Source organism: Lissotriton vulgaris, unplaced genomic scaffold (assembly GCF_964263255.1).
Source record: "Lissotriton vulgaris unplaced genomic scaffold, aLisVul1.2 SCAFFOLD_247, whole genome shotgun sequence".
In the NCBI taxonomy this organism is placed as follows: domain Eukaryota; kingdom Metazoa; phylum Chordata; class Amphibia; order Caudata; family Salamandridae; genus Lissotriton; species Lissotriton vulgaris.
In genome coordinates, this window is record NW_028255597.1 from 981,015 (window position 1) to 1,003,460 (window position 22,446).

The 22,446-nt window shown below is 49.5% G+C and overlaps 1 protein-coding gene across 2 annotated transcripts in view; it reads left to right on the plus strand.

Annotated features, from left to right (window-relative positions):
* The window catches only part of DENND4C (DENN domain containing 4C), a 1,503,495-nt gene that overhangs the window by 799,083 nt on the left and 681,966 nt on the right, over positions 1 to 22,446 (plus strand). For both annotated transcript variants that reach the window (XM_086951990.1, XM_086951991.1), the window contains exon 19: positions 20,581 to 20,709. In XM_086951990.1, the coding sequence (XP_086808116.1) occupies positions 20,581 to 20,709 (129 nt within the window). The remainder of the gene's footprint in view (positions 1 to 20,580; positions 20,710 to 22,446) is intronic.

Genomic DNA, 22,446 nt, shown 5'->3' on the forward strand with positions numbered 1-22,446 from the left:
CAAAGAACGAATTAAACAGGCGCGTCAACAGTGGTGCGAGGTCCTGGCAAAAGGTCTTGTAAAAGAGAGGGATAAAACCGTCGGGCCCCGGGGCTTTCCCGTTTTTGAGTCTGGAGATAGCTGTGACCACCTCTTCAATCCGAATCTCCCGCTCAAGATATTGGGCCTGGTCCGGCGTTAGGGACGGGAGCAACACCGACTCCAGATAGTCTGCCTCGGCTCGCGCTGAGGGGGGAACGCCGGCGTAGAGGTCAGCATAGTAACCACGGAAAACGTCCGCAATCTGGCCATCCTCCGTGACTGTCCCTCCAGTGGGGGCCGCTAGTTCCTTCGCCCGGTGCTGCTGGTGCTGCACACGGAGTTCATGCGCCAGAAGCCGGCCACATCTGTCGCCGCCGGTGTAGTACTTATGTTTCAGGCGAAGTACGTCCGCTCTGTCCATATCAAGCGCGGACAGGAGTTTCCTGGCGGCTTTAAGTTGCCTCCAGACACGAGGGGCTCCCGTCCGTTGATGCACCTGTTCCAGCTCCCTCACCTTGCGTGTAAGTTCGTCCTTTTTAAGCTGGCGATCTTTATTCTCCGCCGAGGAGATGGCAATAAACTTGCCGCGGAGCACAGCCTTCAAGGCGGCCCATTGCGTCGCGCGGGTGGTGTCGTCGTTGTCATTAGTACGCTTATATTCCTCTATGGACTCTCGGACCTGTTTCACCACAGACTGCTTGTGCAGCAGAGTGTCCCTGAGGCGCCAGACCCCTCGCGAGGGAGACACCGGAGGCAGTCGGAAAGTGCCCTCCACCGGGGCATGATCTGAGAGAGACAGGACCCCTATGTCGGCGCCCGAGGCCAGTTCGAACATCGGGCCCGTCACCAAGAGATGATCCAACCTTGCATAGGATTTGTGGGCGTGGGAATAATAGGAATATGCGCGGGTCGCGGGGTGGAGGCGGCGCCACATGTCGTGCATATCAAGCTTCTCCAAACGGGTACGAACCGAGCCCGAGAGCTCTCCCGATTGCAGGCGCCTTTGCACCGACCTGTCCAGGGACGCATCAAAGACCATATTCAAGTCCCCCCCAATCACGATGTGTCTGTCAGGAGTGGATGTCACGTCTTCCAGTGCCCTGTGTAGAAACTGATCCTGATGATCATTGGGGCTATATGTGGAGCCTATAGTGAACACCAGACCCCCTACCTTGACCCTATATGCCAAGAGCCTCCCCTTCTGTTCCGCTACCTTTTGCATGACCTCCCCTTTGAACCTCCTAGATATCATGAGCGCTACCCCTGCCGTCTTGGAAGCGCAGGAAGAGAAAAGCTGCGTGGGGAACTTTGGGGTCCATGGCCTGTGACAGTCTTTAGCTAGCAGATGGGTCTCCTGTAGAAGACAGATGTCTGCCTGTGAGTCCTCCAGGAGGGACAGTACAGCCTTCCGTTTAACCGGGTTATTCAGCCCCTTCACATTCAAGGTAACAATCTTAAGGGCCATCAGTGAGGGGAATACCAGAAAACGCTCATCAAGGCGGGCAAGGCCCACCGGACTAAACTCAAAGGCAGCAGCGAGCGGCCCCAGCACACAATGAAAGCAAACAGTACAGTCCCCGAACCCCCAACTGTGTGAACCCCCCCTCCCTGGAACCCCACACTTCCCCCTTCTCCCCGGCATCCCAGTGAACCCCCAAACTCCAAAGTCGCCCGTTCAACTCCCCTGCCCACCCCCCTCACCCCAAACCAGTCAGAATACTCCATTGTCCCAGTCTGGTCCTCAACGGACAAGGCCGTGGAAAGTTGTTCAAGTGGACGTCCAGCCACCACCTCCAACACCCCCACCCCCGGAACCCCCGCACCTGCGATGAAGATAGGCTACTGCAGACTCCCCCCGGAGCAAGTTCAGGCCGTCAAGGCCACATCGCCATTCGCCGTAGTCCTGGAGGCCTCCTGTATGGCGCTGGACATTTCTGCCCGAATTGTAGGCGAGTCAGGTCTCGCGGGCGGCGGGGATCGCCGTTCCCCGACCAATTGCCAGCCATCTCGCGTGCTCCGCCTGCGACGAGGCGCCGGGGTGTCCGTGTCCGATGCAGTGATTCCCAGCACCCCGCATACATCCTGGAGGGACCGGAGCTGGTGCAAAGTTCCATTCCAACGAAAGATGAGGCGGAAGGGGTGCCCCCACGAGTACTGTGTGCCATGTTCCCTCAAGAAGTCCGTAGCAATTTTAAAGGCCTTCCGTTTCTGCAGTGTTATTGCGGACAGGTCCTGGTAGAGAGCCACCGGGTGATCTCTGAAGCGGAAAGGCTGTTGCCGGCGTGCCTCACGAAGAATCCGCTCCTTCAAGGGGAAATCTGGCAAGAAGGCTAAAATGTCCAGAGGAGGCGCTGAGGCCCTGCGAGACCGACCAACTCTGTGCGCTCTGTCGATCCGAATTGGGAAGTCTTCGGACTCTCCCAGAATTTCACGGAACAGGACTCCTAAGTAGGCGGCCGCGTCTTCACCCTCCTCGTTGGATGGAACTCCTCGGACCCTAATGTTGTTCCGTCTGGACCTGTTTTCGAGGTCTTCGGCATGGGCTTGTCGATCGATCTGCTGGTCCCTCAGCCTCAGGACCTCCTGTTGCAAGTGGGTGATTTCCTCGTCCCTGGAGTGGCCAGCCGCCTCCACCGTGTTCACTCGTTCTCCCAGGGAGTCCACCTCTCTCCGGACCGGAGAGGGGTTAGGTCTCGCGGGCCGCAAAGGCGGCCGTGGGCGCCGGAGGGCCTGGCAGCGCCTAGCAGCGGTTAAAGGCGGGGCTCAGGGCCGGGCCACGTGGTGCAGGCCTCGCGGCCTATCTGATCCCCGGGCTTGCGTAGCTACTTCCTGTCGGCTCCGCCTCCGTTCCCACCGCTAATGCAGCTCCGCTCCGCCGAGGAGGGCCGTCCCAGATCACAACGGGGACGGTCGCGGTGTCGAGTCGCCCGCAATCTGTTGGTCCACTCCGTGCTACTGGCTCCCTTCATTGGGTTACCGAGGCCTCGCGATCGGGTCTTCCGGCGAGTCCTCCGGCGGCCCTCGCCGCGGCCGGTTCTCAAGCGGCTCCGCCGCCGCAGCAAGGAAACTGAGGGTTGCGGACTGCTCCACACCACCGCGGGGAGTACGGGGTGCGTTTTCCGCTCGATCCGGGGGAGATTAGCGGTGTAGAAAGGTGCAGGTTTTCCAGGGGCTCGGGAGCTCACGGCAAGAGCGTCCTCTCAGCCCGCCATCTTGGCCACGCCCCAAAAAAACAGACATTTAAAGCATTTAAAAACACCAATTCAGTACATAATTAAGACACAAAATATAATAAAAAATCAACACCAATTTATAAAAATAGGAAATATTTTTATCTTTAAAATGACACCAAAGCGACAAATATCCAATGCAGGGAACCGGAGATATGAATTTTTAAAGATGTATCACTTAATAGCACTTAGAAACTTATAGCACCATATTGGGGCATCTGGTCGCGATAGACCGGCTCCAAGTCAAAGTTTCAGGCTGACTGCGATGGAGCCCTGAGCGACTACCACTCGCGGTAGGTCCTGGTCACAGTTTTTACCTTTGGACTTTGAAACTTTTCTGGAGGTTTTCTCTCGGGGTCCCTCGATGCTCTTTACCAGGCCGGATTCGATGAGGGTTCGCCGGCTTCGGATTCCTTCTACTCCCGGTCAAACTCTGGAAGTCGGACCTACGGAGCTTTCAGCGGGACAAAACTGGATCGCTTGGCCGGCTTGCGGTTGAAGGCAGGCCGCTTGGCTGGCCAGGTTGAGTCAGGTCCCCAATGGAGCTTTTTTTCAAAGTTGCTCCAAAGTTCTCCAAACTTCTGGAACTTTTTCCTGAAGTTCCCCAAAGTGGAACTTTCCATAGCCTCTCCCCCTGGCATCAGCTCATTCTTTTCTTAATTGTAGCTCTGGCTTTGGGTCAAGAGAGTAGAGATGTAAATGACACTGAGGCTGTCCGCTTCCCTTTGAAGACCATGGTTTACTACTCCTCCCCCTGCTCTGGCATTCCTGTGTAGCAGCACACTGCCCTCCCAGCAGAGCTGGTTAATCCCAGGGGCTCTTTATCACCTCTTCAAGGCAGTCTGGATAATCCACTTAACTCTGACCAATCAGGACAGACAACTAGAAGGCTGAATCTGGACTTACAAACAAGAAAGTCTTATACCTTCTTGTCTGTACATTTTAAGAGAAATTCAACAATATGATATTGTTGGAATCATCACTACCATTCTGGGAAGTGTTTGAAGGGAAGTTCTATCACTCTCCTATCAGGAGTTGTTAATTGATAACTTCTTGCCATGTTAACCTATGTGGCATGGGATTTGCAATGGGAAAAATGACTTGGGCCATTTTTCCAGCACTTGGGCTTATAAAAACATATTTTATAAGTACTTCACTTATATCTACAGGAGCCCCAACCCATGGGACAACTAGGGGAGACTTTGGGGGCTCTGATTCTGCAGAAATATTGCAGATCCTCCCTCCACACTGCTCCTAATATTACAGTCGAATTTGGGCAGCACTTTATCACAATGTGGGGAGTGAATTTTGAAATTTCATTTAACCCAAAGCATATCAAACTCATTATATATAAGGGTCTACCTCATAAATACCTGACCCCCCCCCCCCACCCCCACCCCTTGGGACACCTAGGGAGACCCTGGGGGTTGCTATATGCCAAAAGATTGTAGGTTATCCTTTTTTTAAGTGCCCCAAACACCAAAGTCGATTTGGGCACAATTTACTTTTTAATAGCAGTCCTGCTACCCAGGGCTACTTTAAACTGACCTCGGGCTTCCGCAGTGCACACATGCAAGTGCAGAAAAAGCTGCTAGCCTCTAAACCGACAATCCCTATTGTGGACTAGGGACTTCTAGGTAGTTTTACTCTCCCAGCCCTATTATTTAATGGGGTCTGATAGGGTAGTTCATGCCAATCACAGGGTACCCCATACCATAGTGTACCCTGGTGTATGTAGGTGTTTTCACTGTATTCTAAATGTGTCTCTTTCAGCATAGGACTGGGCCTGGTTAGGCAGAGCCCAGGGTCAGTCAGAGCCCAGGGTCAGTCAGTCAGTTACCACTAGTACCATTCGGCAAAACGTTGGATGGTGCCCAGGGCTCAGGATGACTTTTCAACACTGTCTAATAGGCTTTTCCTGCTGCTAGGGTACAGATCGATAGCCTTTATTTCATCCAAGGGAGTGACTCTATGCGGGCACTTCTAATCAGCCTTAGGAGTAGAACGTGCTGTGTGATATGCACTACTTCCAGTTTACTTATGCCCTCTAGAAGTAGTCTAATGTGCCCTTATTACCACTATGATCAGCTGAACGCCAGGACAGGGTTATCCTGGTGCACCTTTCATGTAGGCAGAGTGAGGAATATCATCCCAGCTGGCACTACCCCACAGCACTCATTATGTCCCTTGAGGGCCTCCCCTTTCTCTGAAATCTCCATTTCCTTTCCTTGGTGAATATTATTACTAGTTGGAATTCTCTGCACTAGAGATTCTGTGCCTAACATGAGACTCAACAGCCATTTACTTTCTACCCTTCCAGCACAGTCTAGAGGTTCTACATATTAGTTAAAAACTGAGTTGTATTCTTGGCTCAAACGTGTAAAACCCCAGAAATTCACCAGTTAAAGTTCGTAGTGCACACACTGTACATCATTACATAATTTGAGCATAGTGAGCAATGAATGTTAGGTGTGTGTTGTGGGCGCCTTGAACCAGAACTGGTAAATTTCAGCGGTTTTATGCGTTTAAACCAGGACTAGTGATTTGAGTGTCTTTCAAGGTTTGCTTTTTAACAGTAAATTATGTTCCCAACAATGCCCTGTTCCCAGCCATCGCTTGGCACTCAACCAGAACTCTTTGTTGGGCAGCGGGGGGTTGGCTGCTGGGCATGACCACATGCCAGGCCCTGTATCTCACATGCCAGCCTTGCCACGCCCTGCTGCTCACAGCCTTTTGTTCTCCCCCCTCATCTTTTTCTCTGCCTCTTACTTTCACTCTATCTCTGCCTCACACACTTTCTTTTTATGTATGCTTTGTAAAGGTCGCAAGTAAAATCCTATTCACAATTTAGTCACACAATGGCGGACCTCCAGTACGTAAAATGGCAGATACCATAATTGCATATTGAGGGATTAATTGGGTTCTGTTTTCTGTGTACTCAAGTTTTCCAGGCACTCTTGTAAACACCTTCACTACATACATGCATTTACAGATACTCACAGTAGATACATAAACATCTTCTCCCTAGGACAAACTTCACAGTCCGTTTATAGACATACACCTCAGACACATAGGAGGAGTTGCAGACCTTCCTATCTGAAATACATTTACAGACCCATTTGTGTCAAACACCCACTCTTTTGCTCCTCTTATGATTACCACCATAGAATGGTCAAGAGGCTTGTGTGTCTCAGCGACCTGGAGAGATATGTTGCTTAGACTCCTGGCAGGGTCACTCAGGCTGGTCAGGTCTAACTGTAGAGACCAGACTTAAGTGCAATCCACTGGTCCTCCAGGTGTGGAGTTTGGTGGAAGGCTAACAACCTTGTTCCATAAAAAGCATTTGTTACAGAAACAAAAGTTCTGCCTCTGGCCAAGCTGACCAGGGCTCATGGTTTTTAGTTGGTATCATTTGTCGATGACACTCAGATTGTTATCTCCATTTCTTTGAGTGTAGAAACAATGGCTGGGAGATTTCACAGATGTCTTATTCACATAATGGAGTGAATGCATCTGAACTACCTTAGATTTAGCACTGATAAAAACAGAGGTCATGGAGTTTGGAAATGGACTTCCACTCTGGAACCAATCCTGGTGGCCGGCAGATGCATGTCATTGCCCGAATTCTGCAGCAAAAGTGAGGAACCTAGGATTTCTGTGTGATGTCCAATAAACATTTGCTGGACAGATCAACCTTTTGACATCATCCTGCTTTTTTCTATTAAAAATATTGCAAGAAATTCTGCCTTTTATACCTCTAGACTTTAGAAAATCGGTTGTAGTCATTTTAATTTTCTCTCGAATTGACAACTGTAACGTCCTTTTCTTGGGTGTAGACAAACGCCAATTGCTAAAACTTCGATCACTGCAAAATGCAGCGGCACGAGTACTGCTTAATATTCCAAAATACCACCACATCTCTAGCAGTATTAGGGAGCTTCACTGGCTTCCGGTCAGGCAGCGCATCAAGTTTAAGGTGCTATGTCTGGTGCATAAAGCACTGTACGGTGGAGGGTCGTTGAAGCTACAGAAACTTTTCCAGTGGTATACCCCACGTCGGAATCTTAGATCTGCCAGTAAAGGTCAAGTCCAGGTTCCCAAAATCCATAATGCTAGATGGGGAGGTAGAAACCTTTCCCATGAAGCATTGAAGCTCTGGAATGAACTGCCGGCCAGTAGTAGGCTCCAATCTACCAGACCACAGTTTAGGAAAATTCTTAAAACCTGGTTCTTCCCTTCACAGGAATGAAGCTGTATTTTCTGGTCTTTCACTCATTTCCTGGCTACTCCCAGCGTCAAGATGCCTCGGCATTCGTGCGCTCTACAAATTCTACTCACAGAAGTTAGAATCTCTAAATCTTCTGGGCACAAGGGTCTTCCAAAGTGTCTGCATGAGACATGCATGATTGACAGTAGTCAGTGCCACAAGAAAACTACTGACAGGATGACAAAAGTTCCAAATGCAAGTTCAGCATTGGATACCGCAATGTACACAATGTGTGACGCAGGAAAGCTGGCTCAAGTAACATCTGAGATGAGGCGCTACAACCTATACATCATGGGAGTCAGCGAAAGGAGGTGGGCCAGTTCTAGCAGAATAAAAACCACCACTGTAGATACTGTACTGCACTCAGGAAGGGATGATGATGATGACCAACATCAGGAAGTAACTATCATCCTGAGCAAGGGGACAGAGAAATGCCTAATAGACATACTCATGACAGGCTGGTTAAAAGGCAGACACGTCGACTCCACCATTATCCGGTGCTATGATGCAGAGGAAACAGTCAAGGACATATTCTACCAACGGATGCAAGCTAAGCTTGAAGCTGTGCCAAACTATGACCTAAAGAATATGATGGAGACTTGAATGCTAAAGTCAGAAATAACAATGCGAACCATGACAGAGCCATGGGAATGAAAAGTTGTAGAACAATGAACAATAGAGAAAGACTGAACTTCTGCAACGCAAGTAATCTGGTCATAGGAGGGACTCTACCTCCACCGTGATACAAAGAAACTAATTTGATGCTCACCCAATGGCAGAGGAGAAACCTGATTGACTACTTGATGATAAGCAGAAACTGGACACGCTCACTGCACAGTATCAGTGTGAAAGGGGAGTGGGTGTTGGCAGTGATCACCATCTAGTGACGGCTCTTGTGAAGCTGATGCTCAGAATAACAGAACTCAAAACATGAGGGTGACAGCACTTCGATGTGGCAAAATTACAAGACCTTAAGACCAAGATGCGTTAGTCTTACACATTAAAAAATGGTTCTAACTTCTGGCAGACATGGAGGGTCTGTTTGAGTTAGTTGAAAACGCAATCAACAAGAAATGTGAACAGTCTCTTCAACATATGTGAGGAGCAGTGAAATATGCTTGGGAACTTAGACAAGGAATAGAAACTAGTCGATAAGACAAGACATGGCAAGTAATTGAAGACAGGAGAGCAGCAAAGGCCAAACTTGTGGCGGCCATATCTGACAGAGTGCAGGAAAAGTACAAACAACAGCAGACAAGAGAGCACACAAGGATAACCTTGAAAGCCAAGCAGAGGAGGCCGCCAGTAGAGGGGAAGGAGGAAAGGACTTCAAGATCACAAAGATAGTCCATGATAAATCTCGAGCAACATACAACACCCTTATCATGGACAAGCAAGGCAGAGTGCTCACAACAGAGAACATGCAGGAATCACCCTAGGCTGAGCACTTCAAACAAGTCTTGAACAAACTAGTACCAATAAGTTAAACGGACATCCAAGAAGCAGAGACAGACTTGGATGGATGTGATTACCGTCCGGCCACTGAAAAGAGAATGTGTCACTTCCATCCAATCACTCGAGAATGAACAAGTTCCTTGCCAAGACAACCTGAATGTTCAAGGCAGACTCTGAATCATCATCCAAGGTCCTCCAACCAATGTTTTCATTGATTTGGGAAGGAACGAATAGGCTTTTTTTTTTTTTTTTTTTAAACCTTTATTATCGTATGCACAGTACACAGCGTCTGCCTACAACCCAATCGGGCCGGCCGTTATGACAATCAACACTATTCCAGGCCACCTTGCGCTGCGGAAAAAGCCAGAAATAACATCACTACGGTGCATTGGCATCAAACATCAGAGGAAGGATAACTTAGGTTTCATTTTATAATTTTGATGAAATTTGAAACAAACAACACAAACACTCACATGGTGGGAACAGTGTCTAGGGCACGGGAGGGGGGAGGGGGAGATCCATCTGGAAGAATAAAGGCAACCTTGTGGGGGGCGGGGAGACGGCGAAGAGGATTATTGGAGAGGCATAGTAGTCAGTCTTTAGGAACGTCAATTACGGGGACGAGGGGATGTTGGCAGTAAAATCAAGTGATGGGGTACAAATGTCTCCACGGTATTCATTCCATTGTGACCAAATTCTACCCCATTTCCTTGGCCGGCCCCGAGACTCATATACCGTCTTCTCCCGAAACATGCACCAGTCCATGTTTTCTTTCCAAGCACTTATTCCAGGTGGTCTGTGGGAGCCCCAGAGTTGCGCTATATCTCTCTTGGCAACCATGTTGCCCAGAGTGATCCAAAAGGTCTGAGCAGCCGTACAATCCGTAGGCTCCCACACATTAAGCAGGCAGCGCCTCGCCTTAGGGAGGAGGGAAACCCCGGTGACTCGCGCCATTACATCATGCACTCTGGACCAGAAAGCGGCGATCACTGGACATTCCCATAGAATGTGAAGAAAGGTGCCATCCATACCACATCCACGCTTACACAGCCCATCAGTCGAGAACCCCATCTGAACCAGACGCGTCCCAGTCATGTAGACTCGGTGGAGGATCTTTAACTGCACAAAGCGAAGGCGGGCCGGAATAGCCACCTCCCTGGGGGAGGAAATCGCCATTTGCCAGTCCTCGTCATCCAGTTCGAGGCCATCTGCCGTCCCAAGAGGTCCTAAGCCTCACCAGAAGATCAGCCCTGGTATTAATACGTTTTTTATAAATTAGAGAAATCGTGCTGTCCGGCACATGGCCGTCCAGAATCCGATCCTCGAGCGGGGATGATTGGGGGATTTCCGTCCCAGGGGGGAAAACAGAGAGCAAGGCGTGGCGCACCTGAAGAGAACGAAAATATTCCCTGTCATCCATTTGATACTCCACCTTCAAGGCCTCAAAGGACTTAATTGTGCCACCGGCCCAAAGATCCTCCACCTTACTAATACCAATCATTTCCCATCTGTCAAACCCTTTCGTCCGCCACAGGCCACCCAACCGCTCTGAGTCATATAATGGAGTCATTCGCGTCAATCTATCACTCCAACCTGTGGCCACAGTCGCATCTTTCCATGCACGCACAGCGCATTTCGTAGGTCCAGTCAGAAGGCGGAATGATGCCTTCGAATATAAGGCCCTATTAAAGTTGCCACCCGGCAACAGGAGTTTATCCATAGCAAAGGCGGGAGTGGGCCCCGGGGAGTACGTCGCGTGGTTAATCGCGCTGAGCTGTGAGGCCCAGTAGTAACGTCTGATGTCCGGAAGGGCTATGCCACCATCGTACCTCTGGAGCGTGAGTTTAGATAAGGAGATACGAGCTCGTCCGTCCCAAATTAACTGCCTCTGAAGACCTTCAACCTCGCGAAAGTAACGGGAGGGGACAGGATCAAAAAATTCTGCAAGGCATACAAAAATCTGGGAAGGGACATCTTTTTAAAAAGTTCTGCGCGTCCCAATGGGGACAGAGGCAAGCCACGCCATCTCCGCGCATCCTGTTTGAGGCGACGAAGAGGAGCATAGAGGTTACAGTCATACCGCACAGAGGAGTCCATGGAAATGAAAATCCCCAAATATTTGAACCCAGTCTCTGCCACCTGGATCGGGAATCTACGCGGTAGCGGAGGCAGCTCCCCCGCTATAACATACACACACGATTTGGTCCAGTTAATAAAGAGCCCCGAGTTCTTCCCAAAAGAGGTGAGAACATCAAAGAGCATGTTAAGGGATTTCTGAGGTGAGGTAAAATAGAGCAGAATATCGTCTGCGTACAGAGAGACGCGATCCTCCAGGTCCGGTGCCCACCGGATCCCCTTAATCGAGGGCTCCCATCGAAGCCACGCCGCCAGTGGTTCCAATGCCAAGGCAAAGAGAAGTGGAGAGAGCGGGGATCCCTGTCGGGTGCCAAGCACCAATGCGAACGGTCCAGAAACTCTGCCGTTAACTACGACTTGGGCCAACGGTTGTTCATACAGGAGTCGCACCCACGCGATAAAGGTAGGACCAAAACCAAACTTCGAAAGGGCCGCCCACAGATATGGCCACTCAATGGTATCAAAAGCCATCGTGGCATCCAGGGAGGCCACGACAGCGGGTTCAGTAAGGGTGCCAGCTCTCGCGAGAACGCTGTGAAGTCTACGGAGATTAAGCGCCATATTCCGATGAGGAATGAAACCGGACTGATCCGGATGGATCAAGTCACAGATAACTGTCAGTAAGCGATTAGCAAGGACCTTAGCCAGGATCTTAGGCTCGGCGTTAAGCGAAGAGATAGGGCGATATGAGGTGCACCGATCACGAGGCTTGCCGTCCTTGTAAATGACTACTATAGTGGCCAAACGCTGGTCGGAAGGGAGGCTGCCCGCCTCAAAAGCATCAACAAACATTGTGTGCAGATGGGTCGCCATTTTGTCCGGACGCAGTTTGTATAGCTAGATAGGTAAACCGTTGGGCCCCATAGCTTTACCTGATCGCAAGGACCGAATGGCAGTGGCAATCTCATCCACTGTAATAGGCGCATCTAGTGCGGAGCTATCCTCCTCCGACACACAGCGATGTCACGCAAAAGCCACCGGGAGTCAGCCTCGTCTCGATCACTCACAGACCGGTATACTGTTTGAAAATGGTCCACAAAACATTCGACAACCTCCCCCGGATCAGTCACACACACTCCAGTCTCACGGGTTATCACGGGCACTACACGATTCAGTCGCTCAGATTTATCCAACCACGCCAACAACTTACTGGCCTTATCGCCCACATCATAGAGCCGGCCCAGCTGATTCATACGCATCACTTTAGCAGCGTCAGTCACCAGGGCCCTATAGTCTGCCTGTTTCAGCGCTAAGGAGTGTAAAATTGCAGGGGTATCGTCACCACCCACGCCACTTTCAAGTGAAGTAATTTCTGCCTCAAGAGCTAACACATTTTCTCTCCTGGCCTTCTTATCAGCCGCAATAAAGGACAACGCGGAACCCCATATGACGGACTTAAAAGCCTCCCACAGGATAGTAGGGGAAGAAACGGATCCCTCATTCTCGTCAAAGTAACAGTCAATGGCCTTAACCAGGTCTGAACGAAGCTGAGGATTCCTAAAATGCCAGGGATGAAGAGGGGGGACCCTACCTCCAGAACAGTCTCCCACCGAAGCCTCAAGTAACAGGGGGGAATGGTCAGAAATACCCCTGGGAAGGTGTCGGAATCCCACGCACCAAGGAGGTATTAGCAGTTAACATCAGAAAATAATCAATCCTCAAGAGGCTGCCGTGGGCACCTGAGTGGAAAGTGTACTGGGTTTGTGTAGGGTGCAACATCCGCCAAACATCCACTAACCCAAAAGTCTCAATCAACTCAGTCAGCCACAATTGGGACGAAGGCAAAACCCTGGGGGGCAGCCAGTCACATTCACCCAAGACCACCAAATTAAAGTCCCCACCCATTATAAGGACACCGTCTGGAAGCCCTAGGAGGGTCCTACCAAGATCAGTGTAGGAGAGTAGGGTCTGCAATCCTATGATCACCCAGATTTTTTGCTTTTGTTTCACTGGTTTACGACTTTCTCTGGCTGTGGGCCTGCCAATCAGACCCACAGCCTGGCTGTTCTCTCTCTAAATTACAACGTGTACCCTAGGTGCATTACCAATTGGTACTGGGCCACCTTGTCAGACCCTGTAACTCAGGGCATAGGTGTACCCAGGGCCTGAAGCATGTATTATGCCACCCCTGGTTGGCCTCCTAAATTTGACACAACTGGCTGCATGACAGCTGGGGCAAAGTCGTGTAATCACCCTTTGCTGTAGATATAGTATTCCTATATCTAACCCTAAAAATGGACACACAGATTCCTATCAGTCACTCCTATGGCAGGCCTTGACAATCCTGAAGGCAGAGTGCTTGGAATCGTGTGAGATGGTGCTCTGGCATGAGCTGAGCCTGTCTGCAGCTGGCGGAACCAAGTCCTAATAGCTGTTCCATGATAACGCATACCATATACTTTTAAGTGCATTATAATCCTCGCGGTTAAATGCTATCTTTGGTATTGCTTTATCAAAACATGTCGAGTAAGGTGTCATACAAATTGGAATACTAACCCCTCGCCAATTCTGGCGACGGGGTTAGCATTCCACCCTTCTAGAGGGACACGACATGTATGTAACTGTGAACCCCGGTTAAAGTTAAACGAAGCCTCAGCTCCACAAAATGGATGCTGCCACCACAGACACGAGTCTGACCCCCTGCAGCTGGGAGTCCTTCCAGCGAGGGGAGCCTGGACAAAGGGTTTCCTGTCGAGGGCGGTGCTAGCACCGTCCCAGACAGGGTTTTGTGTATCCTGGGTAGGCAGGGCTTTACAGGAAGGTGACTGCTGAGTGGCACCCCGGTGCTCACTACGCATAGGCCGGTCAGAACCAGTTCCAGGGGCACACCAGCCCCTGGCCTGGGGGAAGTCCGGCATGGGAGAGGGGTGTAACCGCCCCCCTCCTAGTCCCACCCATAGGCAGGACCTAGTCACCGGGTAAAGATAGGAGCGGGCCCCCTGTTCAAATTAGATCATCTTTGGAATCAAGACACGACTTTCTGCGAAAGGACATCAAGATTTCTTCTTCAAGATTCTCCCTTGTGGCTAAGGAGTACTCACCCTGCATCCGCAGGCACCATCAAGAACACTGCGGTCTGCTGCAAGTCCTTCCTCAGGAATCCGACGACCCAGCTCGACGAGACCCGGCTTCCCTGGCACCTCTGACCTCTACTCACCTCTACAGCCAAGCTGAGAACCGTGAGTGCGACGAGACCTCGAGGGACCGACGATCGCCAAGACTGCACGACTTCTTCACAACAAGCCCGCCGAGTGTCCCTCTGCTGAGTGCTTTGGGGTCCGAGAAGCCCCGACCCTGAGCAGCTCCAGCACCGAAGATCAGCCCTCCAGCATCTCCACGATCTGCGTGGGGCCCTTCTGCTTTTTGCTGCTCACCGCGTTGTTTGGCTACTAGCCCGCTGGCTTGTGGCCTTCTGAACGACGCCCGACGACATCACTGCTGCTGGTCTGGTTGCTCCAGACTGGCCCTTGCTTCCTTCTTCAAGAGAAGCCCCCCGGACCCTCCTGGTCCACTCCAGACGCCATTTTGAGTCCACCGCGTGGGCTTGAATTTGCCAAGGCTTTGTTGCCCAATCCTGGGTCCAGCGACGCCGACAGCTTCATCCATCGTGGGACAGCTCGCTCCTCCATCCTGGTCGCCGACAACGCCTCCTGGTCCATGAGATCTGCGAGCACAGCGTCACCCACTCACCTAGTCGAGGTGACTACCATCCGGTGCCCTCCTGGTGCCACCTGACTACTGGCTAGTAGTCACGAACTTGGTCCCCTCTGCTTTCAGGTGTCATCCATCTTCCAGATCCAGGCTTGGATCACTTCGAACTCTCTTCACTGGTCGCCTGCCAGCATCTTTCTTCCAGGCTCCTGGTCCGTCTACGAGGATTCCCGACGTCTTTTGAGACATATGCAGCTGCAGCCCCTGGGCTAGGTAACTTCGGCATTTCGGTGCCCCAGCATAGCCTCACTATCCAAGGGTCAGAATCCACTTTCGTTTTCCTCCTACCAGGTCGGGTTCGCCCGAGAACACTAACTTTGTGAAATCTAGCTACCATAGACTTTGTCCCGCATCACGCGTGAGAGTGCACACTCTGCACCCGAGTCCCCTGGGTCTCCTAGAAGTAATCTAACGATTCTATAGTCAAGTCCTAGCGATTCCAAAGCCTATTAGTACTGTACTTACCTGCTAGTAATTTCGCATTCCACTTTCAGAGTATATGGTTTTCCGTGCCCCTCGGGCATTTGTATATACTGTGCTAACTTAAGTATTTTCGTAAGAGTTTTGTGTTGTGCTTAGTACCCTGTCCTCATAAAGAGTACAGGGCTGTTGTGATTTTAATAAATACACTGTTTATTTTCATAACACTTGTGTGGTGTCCTTTCACTTGGTGTTCAAGGGGTATATGTGTGGTATAACAGCTGGCTTAACACGCCCTTTCGAGTCTTTAGCCTTAGACTGCTCGTATCCACGCTACTAGGATAGCTGGTCTATAAGGTTGACTTACAACCAATCATCAATAAGGGTTGCTGGACTGATATATAGTGTTCACTAGAATAGGTGAGCACTGCATATCAGGCCACCTTCTCACAATCAGCATATGTAGTAGCCTGGAGTCCCGGAGGAACATAAACAGCAACAATTACAATCAACATTCCCTCCCACCTGCCCGAAACAGCAGCATATCGGCCCGATCATCAAGTGTGACTTCATCTATCTCAAGGGCCAGGGAGGATTTTACCATTATGCCAACCCCCCGGGAACCGGAAGTGAAACCCGCATGTGCCACCAGTCGGTAACCTCGGCGATCCAGGGCTTTACAAGCATTCCCTATCAAGTGGGTCTCCTGCAGCAGAACGACATCAGGAGAATGGCGTCTAATAAATTGAAGCACAATACCACGCTTAATCCTGTCTCCCAGACCATTAACGTTCCAAGACAGTACTTTCATATCACCCACCCCCCCCCCCATCCCCGTAGAACCCCCAAACTACCCCCTCCAGGAACCCCAGAACTAAGGATACAAGCAAATGAAAAAATACCATGTGAGAAACCATATACAAAACACAAAGAACAACCAGAACCCCCCCACCCCCAACCACGAACCCGTTACAACACCCCCCACCCTTCACCCCTGCTGACTTAGAAGCCACCCCAAACTGCAGTGTGCCTGACGCCCCTTCATCAAACTCTACACAAAGAACCCCTGAGGAGGAAGGGAGAGACAATCCCACCCCGCCCCACCCCCGGGCCTAACAGTGAAAGCATATAGACAATACTCCGTAAATAATACGACCCAGGATTGAACCTCTGGAACCAAAATGTCACTCCTGTGCCGATGCACCTCCGTCCGCGCCTCCGGGGCCTCCGCTCTCGGTGTCCTCCTTGGGCAATGATCAAACCAGTCGCTAACACTGTCCGGTTGATCAAAAAAGAAAGTACGTTCTCTATACTCGATGCGAAGGCGAGCTGGGAACAGCATCGCGTATTTAAGTCCCAAATCCCGCAATCGACGCTTCACACCCAGAAATCCCGATCGTTGCCGCTGCACCTGAGGAGTGAAGTCAGGGTAGATGGAAATGGAGCTGTTCTCAAATTTCAGCGGACCATGTCTACGAGAGGCCTGAAGGATGGCGTCTCGGTCCCGAAAGTGGAATAGCCTTGCAATGATAGGCCTTGGGGGAGCCCCCGGCTTGGTCTGTCCACCCGGGAAGCGGTACGCACGCTCGACCGCAAAGAACTTACTGAGGCCTGCGGGAGCAAGTTTGGTCACAATTAATTCTTCGACCAAGAGATCGATAGAAGCAGCACCACTGTCTTCCGGCACCCCGACGAGGCGAATGTTGTTCCGTCGGGCCCTGTTATCATACTCCTCCATGCGTCTGGCCAGTAGATCGTGTGATGCCCTCAAATTACCGATCTCCGATTGTGCTTCCGCCATGTCGGTAACCAGACTGGTGGCTTTGAGGTCCAAGGCTTTGACCCTCTCATTGGTCTTAGCCAAGTCAGCTCTAATAAGGGTAACATCCACCGCCACCGTGTCAATCTTGGATACGATGGCCTCATACTGTTGTCCGATGTCCGTCTTGATCCCAGCAATGGCGGCCATGAGATCTTGAAGAGACACCTCCGATGTAGCTACCAGGTCCGTCTTCGGGTTCTCAAGACTACGGCCGGCAGCATTGGGGGAGGCTTTTGGTTGAGTATAGCGGTCCATTACGTTGGATTGGACCGATCCCCCACGGGTAGTCACCTTCGTCCTGCGTTTCTCCGTCTCGGGTTTAGTCGCCATATTGGAATCAGCACGCCGAAGGGTCTTCCTGGACCTGGTGGAAATGGCAGCGATCCGCTGGTCGCCAAAGCAGGACTCAGACGAAGAATCGCATCCGACGGTCCAGGATTATAGTCAGAGAGCACAGCTAGCTAGACTACCGGAGCCAGGAATGCGGAGTGCTTCCTAGGTAGTCAGCTCGGAGGCAGAGGGAAACCGAAAATGAAAGTGACAACGTCACCGGTTGAGCAGATGCCAGGCGACCGTTGTTGTTGAATTACATCTCGGCCATCCAGAGCAGCAGAGACCCCGGTCCCATCCGGGGCTAGGCCAGAAAACGTAAGACGACGTAGAGATGGTTCCCAGAGTCCGATCCCAGCCCTGAAAAGTGCAGCAGTATCAGCAAGAGTAGTACTTCAAAAGCCCATCAAAATAATCAGGATATCCAAAGGATAGATCGATGAGGGCGGCGCGGGTCCCGGGAGCTCGGAAGCTCACGCGACCATCTTGGATGCCCGCGTAGCTCCTCCTCCGAACGAATAGGCTTTTGACTGCAAGGGCAGAGGGTTTGTTGATCAGATCCTTCCTCTACGCAAGATGAAAGTGAAAGTGAAAAAATGCTTTATTGTATAGTTAATTAAAACCATTATAATATTCCAAAGCATAAAATGTATTTCCTTCACGTATTTTGATAGATATAAACAATTAATACCACATTTAAAATTTTAATTCAATTTACATAATATGTACCTTTTTAACCCCTTCCAGGCTGATGACGAGCTGGGCTCGTCATGGCGTAGCCTCCTCGCACGCTGATGACGAGCCCAGCTCGTCACGTAAAGTGCGATTTAAAAAATCTCAGCGCAGGAGCGGAATTCCGCTAGCGCGCATGAGGTTAAAAACAAGCATGAATTGCTGAATTATTATAATGACCTATATTATTTTTTCAATAAATTCTCAAAATGGGTTAAAATTTAGTTAATTGACAAATTAATTGTGGGTCTTCTGAGTCCAGAGTTTTTAGTATTGCTGATCGACAGGTGCGGAGGCCTCTTTCATTAAACTTCCTTCTAAGTATATTCCGGCGATGGCACTCTAACACCGGGCAAATGCATATCAGGTGTATAAAGTCCTGAACTGATGCTCCACATAGGTTACAATCCTTTCGGCCAGGGGTCCTCCAATTCGGTTGATCAGCTTTGGAGGGCAATTTCCCCATGCGCAGCTCCAAATACTTCGTTTTTCGGTGGGGGGAAAAGCGAGGCCTAATTATGCCGCTTGCTCAAGCCTTGTATAGGATTGTAAAACCATCCATGCGTGCGCACGTCGGCTTAAGGTTGCTTTATCTTCAATTAGAGCGTGCAAGTTTGCTGCTTTTTTCACGATCAGCTGGAATGATGTCAATGGTAATTTCCTTTGCCATATATCTGCCATCTTTGTTATTTTTAACAAGGCATTTAGGTACTTCGCATAGTGGGATTTTGGATCGTTTTGCAAGGCTTTCCAGAGCGCTGAGTTGATTTCTAGGTCACGAGTGAGCCATATTTTGTACCGGAATTTAATTGTCTAGTACCTTTTATGGAGTATTATTACTCTACGCAACATCATACAGCAGTGCACAGAGTGGCAGAGACAACTTCAACTTCATTAATTTTGAGAAAGCGTTTGACAGTTTCCACTGTGACAGCCTCCTGTGTATACTGAGATCCTGTGGCTGACTGATGCAGATAATTCTTTTTATCAAGACCTTTTTTGATTTTCCCTGCAAGGTGGTTGATAGTAGGTATAGCTTTGAAAGCAAGACTAGTGGGAGACAGGTCTGCGTGATGTCAGCGTTGTTCTTCAACGTAGTAATTGACTGGGTGATGTAACACACAACTTTAAGACCAGACCAGAGGACCTTATTCTTTACACTGGCAGACCATGACTATGTGGATTACATAGCCCTGCTTTCTCACTCACACACCAGGTTATGCAGGAAAAGAGGTCTTGTTGCACAGCAAGTGGGCTTGAAGATCAACTCAAAGAAAGGCATGCAAATCAATAGTCCAAACCTTCCTGGATGAAGGTGGATGGACAGGACATAGCCATGAGAGGAGAGTTAATCTACCTAGCCAGTACTATCAGACCTGATTGAGGGGCAGGCAGTGGCATTAAGCACAGACTTAACAAGGCCAGGGGTTCCTTCAGGATGTGGGGGTAATCTCAGTACAGCACTAACACCAAGCTGAGGCTTTACCAGAGCTTCATTCTGTCTGCTTTCTTGTATGAATCAGAATGCTGGCGGCTGATGAATAGCGACATCACCAAACTGTCAGCTTTCCACACCAGAACCCTAAGAAGAATCTTGCGCATTTGCTGGCCTCAAACTATTTCCAACCAGGAACTGCTCACCAGATGCAAGCAACAGAGCCTAGAAAACAATCATTAAAAAGAGAAAAAGATGGAGCTGGATAGAAAACCCAGTCTGAAGAGAACAAGACTTTGTCACAAGAACAGCTCTCCACTGGACACCAGAAGGCAAATGGAAGAGAGGCAGGCAGGCCAAAGAACACCTGGAGACAAACTGTGAAATCGGGAATGAAGACCCTGAACCGTACAGAAACTTGCCCTAGACAGACAGAAGTGGAGGTCCTTTGTCCTTTGTACATGCCAGTTCCTCTTAATGAGCGATAAGTACTCGCTCTTATAAGAGCAAACTAAAAGTTAATCATAGTAGATGCTACCCTCACAAGCATTATTCTTTGGACACCCTCATAAAAGCATTCTACTTTTGTGTATATACTGAAGCATATCCTCTGCCTCCCTTTTCCTGCTTCAATGAGGTCCCATGAAAAAAGCACCCAAGGACCAACGTATACAGGCTTGCTGAGGAGGTAGATGGATATTATTAGGCAATAGCACTGAGATTCCCCTATTAACTTTAGGAAATTCACCCGAATTTTAATGCGGAGATAATGTTAGAACCATACATTTTAATTTTGAGATGAGATTGTTAACCCATGTTTATACCTGAATTGTTGAGTCACTTTGTTTGTAGTTCAAAGTTATTGTAGAAGAATAAGGGTAACCATGTTTGAGTGCATCACCCATGAAGTAACTATTCACCATTACATTTTATCTTCAGAATATTGAATACCTATAATAGAAGAACAAACTTGCTAGCTCAATGCCTTTTGTTGATGCCATCTGTTTTTTTTGTTTACTAGGTGTGCTACAGAGTGGTAATGCAGCTGTGTGGACTCTGGGGAAATCCTGTTCTTGCAGTGAGAGTCTTGTTTGAAATGAGAAAGGCTGGCGTACAACCAAACGCGATAACTTATGGATATTACAACAAGGTATATGAAATTTGGCCTGGGTTCTTGTATATTTTGTGGGTATTTATGCAGTGTAAACCTAGCTAGGAAGCAACGGAGTGCTGTACATTAATTACATGAGGTGTTGGGAAACAATCTACAAGATCTTGTACATCAAGTAGGGATTCCACAAATGCATTTCATTCATTAAATTTCACATTTTTTAAATATTTTTTTTTAAAACCTTTATTTTACCTTCACATAGTTACACAGCAGTTCGCCTACAACCCAGAGGGGCCGGCCGCTAATAAGGAGCAGTGATAGCCATGCATCCGCACTGTAGTCACATTGCTACTGTAAAAGGGCATTTCACGAAATCGGGTGAAAGGTATTTAGCCAATATCACATTGCAAATTAAGTAAGGTTTTGTTTTTTGATTTTTTATGAAAATAACAAAAAGAACAATCAGGAAATCACAATGCGGTCAAAGAAAAGTAATAGTGCAGTTTAGGTGTACGAAAGATTCATATGGCAGTATATGTTGCTATTTATTGTCTGGAGACCTTAACCGAAGTGAGGGAGGACAGCACCCCCACCCCTATGTTCATCCGTGTGGTATTTCCTATCCCTCCCCTCTCCCCTCAATCTACCCACCCCCCCCCCCCCTTATCATCCGATTCTAACTGGTCATCTTCTGCCAGAGGGTCACATATGTCACCTCGGTACACATTCCATGGGGACCATACCTTATTCCATTTGCCTGGGCACGCACGGCTTAAATATACCGCCCTCTCAGTTATCATTATCTTGTCCATATTCATGCACCACTGCGACTTCGTTGGTAGTTCTGCCGCCCCCAACGCTGAGCAATATCTCTCTTCGCCACAATCATGCCTAGTGTCACCCAGAGTTGGCTATGTCTGGATAAGTCTGTTGGTTCCCACACGTTTAAGAGACATCGCCTTGGTTCTGGGAGGAGCGAGGTCTCTAAGGTCTGTGATACAGTGCGCAAGATTTGCCGCCAGTAGTTTTGTATGCGTGGGCAGTCCCACAGCGTGTGAAAAAAGGAACCTTCCTCCCCACAGCCACGTAGACAGAAAGGGTGCTGTATTCTGTGGATGCAATGTAGGAGTGTTCTTGTATAGTATACTCTGTGTAGGACCTTGAGTTGGGCGAGTCTCAGCCTAGCTGAGATGCCTACCTCTTTTGGTGACGCCAATGCCTCGTTCCATTCGTGTTCATCTAGGGCGTCTACTTCCCTTTCCCATCTCTCCTTCAGGGGAACCAGTGGGTCAGGCAAGTTGTTCAGGAGTTTGCGATAAATCAGTGATGTCTCTCTTTCTATCATAAAGTCAGTTAGGAGGCGATCCTCCAACGGGGATGACTCTGGTAGAGTCGACCCGGAGGGGATGGCTGCAAGCAGAGCATGGTGTATTTGTACGTTATGATATGACTCGTGTGGCCCCAGGTCATACAACCCCCTCAGGCGGGTGAATGAGATGACTTCGCCCCGCTCCCACATGTCGCCCACCGTGGATATTCCAATGGAATCCCAGTGAGAGAAGCCTTTGCTGTATCTCAGGTTTCCCAAGGCACGTGTGTCCCATAGCGGGGCGAGTTTGGTAATTTTCCCCTTCCAGCCCAACGCGGCCGTCGCCACATTCCATAGTTCCACAGTGAGTTTGGTAGGTCCTGTTAAGTGTCTTATTTTACGTCGGTCGTAGAGTGGGGCGAGCATGTTGTTGGTGCCCAGCTGCGCCCTGTCTGTTTGAAAAGCTG